Source organism: Colobus angolensis, unplaced genomic scaffold, assembly GCF_000951035.1.
Source record: "Colobus angolensis palliatus isolate OR3802 unplaced genomic scaffold, Cang.pa_1.0 Scaffold4, whole genome shotgun sequence".
NCBI classification, from domain to species: domain Eukaryota; kingdom Metazoa; phylum Chordata; class Mammalia; order Primates; family Cercopithecidae; genus Colobus; species Colobus angolensis.
Genome location: NW_012117376.1, coordinates 8,434,309 through 8,441,662, shown reverse-complemented (window position 1 = coordinate 8,441,662; position 7,354 = coordinate 8,434,309). Strand labels below are relative to the sequence as shown.

Below are 7,354 nucleotides of genomic sequence, written 5' to 3'. Positions count from 1 at the left end.
TTCTACTTAAAAAAATACAAAATTTTACCCAGGCGTGGTGGCACATGCCTGTAATCCCAGCTACTTGGGAGGTTGAGGCAGGAGAATCACTTGAATCTGAGAGGCGGACGTTGCAGTGAGCTGAGACTGCACCATTGCACTCCAGTTTGGGCAAGAAGAGCAAAATAACCTCTCAAAAAAAAAAAAAAAAAAGCCACACAAAAAAAGACCAATGGATAAAACAGCTGAGTTATCCATGGTAACAAGACTCAACTGCAGACCAGATGCTCACACTGGCTCCTCAGCACATTCTTTCCCAGCACTCCCAGGGCTCACCTGTGTGAGGGAGAGGAGCAAACTGTCCTGCTCCTCATCCCCTGAGAGGCCCCAGCATGGAGGCATTACCCATCTAAGAAATTGATATAACAACCCCACTTACAAAGAGCCGCTTTCTTTGTTGTTTTTTCTTTTTGTTGTTGTTTTGAGACAGGGTCTCTCTCTGTTGCTCAGGCTGGAGCGCAGTGGTGAGGTCACTGATCACTGCAGCCTCAACCTCCCAAGCTCAAGCAATCCTCCCACCTCAGTCTCCTGAGCAGCTAGGACTACAGGCTTGCACCACCAAGCCCAGCTAATTTTTGTACTTTTTTTGTTGCTGTTGTTCCTAGGCTGGTCTCCTAGGCTCAGGTTATCTGCGCACTTCAGCCTCCAAAAGTGCTGGAATTACAAGCCTGAGCCACTGTGCCCTGCCCAGAGCTGCCTTCTTAAGTTTATATACCTTACAAGGAGTGTCATGGCTGCTGAGGTCTGGTTTGCAACAGTAGATGGGAGAAGGATGTAGCACGGTGCAGTGGGAAAGTAAGGGCATTGGAGTAAGGCAGATCTGAGTTTCCCTTGTAATCTTGGTTAGGATATTCAAACACTCAACCTGTTTCCCCATATGTAAAACAGGGATCACAGTATACCATTTCTTTTGTTGGACTGTTGTTAAGATGAGCTGTGATAATGCATAGATCGTCCCTGGCTGAAGTGGACGCTTCATAAATAGTGACTACTGTTCTGGTTATTAGAAAGGATGGATATTAAAGGATACAGGCAGAGAGGGTAATGAGATAAAAAGAATCTAATACTGTGATTAAAACTTGGTGAATGGCTAGCTGTAGTCAGCTGGCCAAGGGTTCAGCATTCTTCCACAGCAGTGAATGCACGAGGCCAGAGGCTTTCAAACTCATAAATAAGTGCATATTATTTATTTATTTATTTATTTATTGAGACAGAGTCTCGCTCTGTTGCCCAGGGACTGGAGTGCAGTGGCGTGATCTCCGCTTACTGCAACCTCTGCCTCCTGGGTTCAAGTCATTCTTGTGCCTCAGCCTCCCAAGTAGCTGGGACTACAGGCACGCACCACCACACCTAGCTAATTTTGTTATTTTTAGTAGAGATGGGGTTTCAGCATGTTGGCCAGGCTGGTCTCAAACTCCTGACCTCAAGTGATCTGCCCTCCTTGGCCTCCCAAAGGGCTGGGATTACAGGCGTGAGACACCACGCCCAGTCGAGCATAAACTTTAATATATGGCTTCAAATCCTTCTGCACTGACATACTGTGGGACTTAAGAGAGGTGAAATTGCCCAAAGTTTTGCAACTTCATTTTCTAAGATAATCATGTCTGCTTTACAGAATCATGATTGGAATTAAATAATGTGCAAGACTAGTGCAGTATCTCACGTAGTAGAGGGCAGTCAACAAATGTCAAGAGAAAGGAAATTTATGTATATGGAGCTCTGACTGTGTGCCAGGCACTCTCCTATATGTTTCTCATTCATTAAATTTAATCCTCACAATGCTATGAAGCTAACTGTATAAAACCAAGGCTCAAATGAGGGACTTGCTCATGGTCAGGCAGGTAGCACACAGTGGAAGCAAGAATGTGAAAGCCAGCACTTGGCACAGCAAAATGAACCTTCCTTCTTCCTCCGCTGGTCACACAAGACTGCGAGGCTTCAAACCAATGCCAGTGCCTAGCAACATACTCATAACCAGCCCACTGTATCCCTCTTGTTCAGAGAAGAAGGTACTAAGAGGGAACTAGAGCTAGTCAGCCCTCTCTCACTGATGGGAATGAGGTGTTTCAAGCTCCATCCCCTCAAATCACTCTTCCAGGTGGCCTCAAACACTAAGCAGAACAGTTCCAAGCCAGGACCCACCTGTCGATGCCAAGGTGAGGTAATAGAGAAGGGAGCCACACTGGTTGAGGAGAAAGGGCATCAGGTACTGGAAAGAGGAGAAACCTGCAGTCAGTGTGATGGCCTGACTGAGCAGCACTGCCTTCTTTGAGCTCCTAGCGAATGCCTTTCCTTGGAGGGAGGGAGGGTTATAAAGACCCAGAAAACACTAATCCCTCTAAGGAGAACCCTTCCAGGGCAAAGAGGGAAACAGACTGAACTCTGTGCCTTTGCTCAAACTACCTTCTCCCTCAACTCTGCTAATTCCCATCCTGCAAGGCCTTGATGCCAATGTCAGCCCCTCCAGGAATCCTTCCCCAAGTCCTCCAGCTCCAGCCTTCCTCCTCTGAACTCCTCCCCTGCAGGGCCAATTTGAGCCCTAAGTCCTCCCTCTGGAAAGGCTCACAAATGTTGCCTTATGTAACTGAAGGAATCACAATAATAAAATGTGAATAATTGCAGCCATAGATTGAGCACTTACTATGTTCTAGGCCCAATGTTAAGTGCTCTACCTATCTCACCTAATTCCCACAACTGCCCTATCAGATGGTTATTACAAAATCGCCATTTACAGATGATGAAACTGAGGCTCAAAAGGACAACTGACTCTTCGGAGAATTTCTGGTGAGTGGGGGTGGGGCTGACCCAGACCTGTTTGACTCCAAAGACCAAATTATTGGTGGCAACTCCCCCGAGAGAGGGGCCTTTCACAGACGCACCTCAGTATTCAAGAACAGGGTCTTCATCTCCTGTAGCAACTGCCGGGCCCAGGTCTGCTCATGAACCCGCTGCAGGCCGGCGGAGGCCCGCTTCAGCAGCGGCTGCGTGGTTCCCCACAGGGCAGCCACCAGCACCAGAGCCAGCACCTGCCCTGAATGCAGATGAGTGAGTCACCCTGACCCCCCACCCCAAACGGCCGCCCACCCCGCCCTCTCCTGGGCTCCTAGCCCCAGCTAGCCGCCCCCACTTCCCTCCTTCGCTGTCTTCGCCTCGGCTGCGACTGGAAGCTAAGGCAGGCCCAGGGAGGCTGGGGAGATGAATCCAGGAGTCCGGCCTCTGGGGTTGTAGCAGGGGTCGGGATTAGGGGGTGCAGGAGGAGCAGGAAATGAATTCGAGGCGAGGGTCGGGAGATCCATGGAAGGGCGGGGTCGGCTACCTACCCAGAGACGCCGCCATGGCAACGCCGCTGTCTTCTACTTCCGGGAACGAGGGGGCGGAGACCCATAATCCGGAAGTGGGCCCAAAGCGTTTTCCGGTCCTACTCACGTTGCGGCCTTCCTCGCGTCACCGCCGGGATGGTGAGTTTCGGAGTTATGGGTATTGCAGTGGGGGTCCTGGGCTGAGGCCGGGGCCCAATTCCGAGCACTGACGTTACCATCTTGTCCCCACAGAAGCCGATCCTACTGCAGGGCCATGAGCGGTCCATTACGCAGATTAAGTATAACCGCGAAGGAGACCTCCTCTTTACTGTGGCCAAGGACCCTGTGAGCGTCGGCTGGAGGGCGGGCGGGACCATGCGGAGGGGGTCCGGGAGGGGAGAGATCCTTCTGCCAGGACGATGGTTGGACACGCCAGTTTTGCCGTTAGCGGGGAACCAAAGAACAGCCCATTCTAAAAAGTAGGGAGAGGCCATCCCGGGAGTAGGTTGGCGAAAGTATTCTACTGGGAAAGGTGGGGAAGAACTCGATTGGCCGAGTGCGGTGTCTCACGCCTGTAATCCCAGCACTTTGAGAGGCTGAGGTGGGAGGATCGCTTGAGCCCAGGAGTTGGAGACCAGCTTGAGCAACATAGTAAGACCCATCTCTACACATAAAAAATTAGCCTGACGTGGTGGCTCGTGCCTGTGGCCTCAGCTGCTTCGGAGTCTGAAATGAGAGGATCGCTGAGCTGAGATCGGTGAGCTGAGATCGTGCCACTGCACTCCAAGAAAAGCAAGAGATAGTTGCCAGGCGGGGTGACTCAAGCCTGTAATCCCAGCACTTTGGGAAGGTGAGGCGTGCGGATCACGAAGTCAGGAGATCGAGACCATCCTGGCTAACACGGTGAAACCCCGTCTCTGCTAAAAGTACAAACAATTAGCCGGGCGTGGTGGCGGGTGCCTGTAGTCCCAGCTATGCGGGAGGCTGAGGCAGGAGAATGGTGTGAACCCGGGAGGCGGAGGCTGCAGTGAGCTGAGATGGCGCCACTGTACTCCAGCCTGGGCAACAGAGCGAGACTCTGTCTCAAAGAAAAAAAAGAAAGAAAGAAAAGCAAGAGACCACTGTGGAAAGGGGATAAGGATGAGGGTCAGCTTGCCCAGAGAATGGGATGCGGCCTTTAGGGATAATCTAATCTTTCTACCAGGATAGGTGCAGGCTGTGTTATTCAGACACAGGGGACTTAATGAGCTTGTCTCTAGTCTCATTTTAAGTCAATCCCATCCTGCTACTCAATGCAAAACAGTTCCTCATGATACTGCCTTTTTTAAATTTTATTTTATTTTTGGGGGTACGGAGTCTCGCTCTGTCGCCCAGGCTGGAGTGCAGTGGTGCAATTGCGGCTCACTGCAGCCTCCGCCTCCCAGGTTCAAGCGATTCTCCTCCCTCAGCCTCCTGAGTAGCTGGGACTACAGGCTCGTGCCGCCACGCCCAGCTAACTTTTTGCATTTTTAGTAGAGACGGGATTTCACCATGTTGGCCAGGCTGGTCTTGAACTCCTGACCTCAGGTGATCCACCTGCCTCAGCCTCCCAAGGTTCTAGGATTACAGGCGTGAGCTACCACACCCAGCCTGGCCATTTTCAAGATGAGAAAACTGAACTTCAAAGGAGAGAAACACTGTATTTGAGATTGTACAGTGAGACAGTGGCAGAGCAGGCACTGGAACCCAGACTTCCCTACTATGAACTGCTCCCACTTGGATAAGACATCAGAGATACTGTTTTTCTGGACTGGAGCTCAACTTGGCCTTTTATTCTTTGGAGCCACTGGGAGTCCCAGTAGAGCTGGAGCTAACAAATGAGAATGCTTTTACAAGCCACCTGACTCCTCTGTTGCTTACCTTCAGAAAGGGAGGAGAATCCAGGAGTTGGTCTTTTTACCAGCTTCCTGCTGTTTCCCCAGAAATGAACAGATGAGGGCAGAATCAGCCTGGCTACAGGCTGCTGAAGGTTCCTGGGGTAAAGTTGGAAGCGTTGCTCTTACTGGGATGTGTACTATCCTGTGGTTTGACTTTTCCAGATCGTCAATGTATGGTACTCTGTGAATGGTGAGAGGCTGGGCACCTACATGGGCCATACCGGAGCTGTGTGGTGTGTGGACGCTGACTGTATCCTTGTTTTGGCTCTGAGTCCGTGCTGCTAGGGTCTGTCAGCAATGGAGAGGCTAGGTTGGAAGTTGGGAGTTGGGGGTGTTGTTGAGGGCCTAGAGAACAATACCTCCTATTCTCTGGTCTCTTCACTGGCTGGGGAAACATTCAGGACAAGTTCCAGTTCTGGATAAGGAGGTGAGACGGGAAGAAAGGCTCTTTGGGGCTGAACAGGGAGATGATTCACTTGGCCTCCCCCAGAGGACAAGGGCTCAGGTGAACTTCGTCATGTTTCTTAACAACTCTTCAGGGGACACCAAGCATGTCCTCACTGGCTCAGCTGACAACAGCTGTCGTCTCTGGGACTGTGAAACAGGTAAGCTAGGTTCATTCACTTTTTTAGCAACAGGTCCTAGGAAAATAGAGATGAAATCCATAGATAGTTTCCAGTCTAGGGAATAAGAGACAAGATAAGAAAGACAGATGAGAAAAGAAGGTCTTACAGTAAGATATACACCATGGTAGAGGAAGCGTAGATTACTATGGGAGGCCAGAGCCCGGCAACTGGCTCCCTGGAGTGGGGATGGGAGCAGCCTGGGAAGTTTTCCCAAGGTAAATGTCATATGAGCTGGGGCTTAAAGGATGAGGAAAGACGTCATCACTTTGGCACATGCAGGAGTGAAAGTGTGGAGACTGTGTGTCCAAGTCATCTGATCTGGCTACAATTCCTGCTTCTTGGTGGGGTGGGGGTAGGGGGGTGAAATACACAGTCATGGAAAAGATGAAGCTGGAGAGTCAGGCTAAGGCCAGAACAGGTCTTGAATGCCAAACTCAGGAGCTTGGCTTTGTTCCATAGAATATGAGATGCTATGGAGGTCCTTGAGCAGGCAAGAGTGGGGGTCTGTTCAGTTTAGCAAGGTCAGGGAGCAGGGGGAGGCACTGGAAGAGCTAAGACTGAAGACAGGGGAGCCTATTAAGTTTTCTTTTTTTTTTTTTTTTTTTTTTTTTGTGATTTTGTCTCGCTGTCACCCAGGCTGGAGAGCAATGGCACAGTCTCAGCTCACTGCAACCTCCACCTCCTGGGTTCAAGGGGTTCTCCTGTCTCAGCCTGAGTAGCTGGGATTATAGGCGCGCACCACCATGCTTGGCTAATTTTTTTTTTTTGAGACAGATTCTCTTGCTCTGTCACCCAGGCTGGAGTGCAGTGGCACAATCTTGGCTCACTGCAATCTCTGCCACCTGGGTTCAAGTGATTCTCCTGTCTCAGCCTCCCGAATAGCTGGGATTATAGACATGCGCCATCACACCTGACTAATTTTTGTATTTTTAGTAGAGACAGGGTTTCACCATGTTGGCCAGGCTGGTCTCAAACTCCAGACCTCAGGTGATGCACCTACCTCAGCCTCCCAAAGTGATGGGATTACAGGCATGAACCACTGCGCCTGGCCAGTGGCTAATTTTTGTATTTTTAGTAGAGATGGTGTTTCACCATGTTGACCAGGCTGGTCTCGAACTCCTCACCTCAAGTGATCCACCTCAGCCTCCCAGAGTGCTGGGATTACAGGCATAAGCCACTGTGCCCAGCCTAAGCTGTTCTGTTTAGTGCCAGGTCTATGCTGGGCACTGGGGACATGCAGGGAAATCAGATCAGGTCTTTGCTGTGGAGGAGTGCAGTCTGAGGGGGGAGACAGATATATTGCAGTCTACATATGAGCAGTACCACATTAGCAGGATGTCTGAGGAAAGAGTCTGGATAAGAAGTTAAAATACTTGGCCAGGTGTGGTGGCTCACGCCTGTTAATCCCAGCACTTTAGGAGGTCGAGGCGGGTGGATCACTTGAGGTCAGGAGTTCAAGACCAGCCTGGCCAAC

At 50.6% G+C, this 7,354-nt stretch overlaps 2 protein-coding genes across 5 annotated transcripts in view; one reads left to right on the top strand and one right to left on the bottom strand.

Moving 5' to 3' along the window:
• TMEM234 (transmembrane protein 234) overlaps positions 1–3,418 on the bottom strand; it is a 14,404-nt gene extending 10,986 nt beyond the window's left edge. For 2 of the 4 annotated variants that reach the window (XR_001003247.1, XM_011955432.1), the window contains exons 1-3: positions 3,360–3,406; positions 2,919–3,070; positions 2,182–2,248 (exon numbers count right to left, since the gene is read on the bottom strand). Coding sequence is in view for 3 of the 4 variants with exons in the window: in XM_011955432.1 (XP_011810822.1) it covers positions 2,182–2,248; positions 2,919–3,070; positions 3,360–3,375 (235 nt within the window). In the remaining variant the exon portion in view is untranslated. Of the gene's footprint in view, positions 1–2,181; positions 2,249–2,918; positions 3,071–3,359 lie in introns of all 4 variants that reach the window. The other 2 variants (XM_011955433.1, XM_011955431.1) reach the window with 2 other exon arrangements.
• A 10-nt stretch (positions 3,419–3,428) lies between these two features.
• The window catches only part of EIF3I (eukaryotic translation initiation factor 3, subunit I), an 11,531-nt gene continuing 7,605 nt past the window's right edge, over positions 3,429–7,354 (top strand). Inside the window, exons 1-4 of the mRNA XM_011955434.1 lie at positions 3,429–3,497; positions 3,591–3,683; positions 5,417–5,504; positions 5,794–5,859. Coding sequence (XP_011810824.1) covers positions 3,495–3,497; positions 3,591–3,683; positions 5,417–5,504; positions 5,794–5,859 — 250 coding nt within the window. The 5' untranslated portion in view covers positions 3,429–3,494. The remainder of the gene's footprint in view (positions 3,498–3,590; positions 3,684–5,416; positions 5,505–5,793; positions 5,860–7,354) is intronic.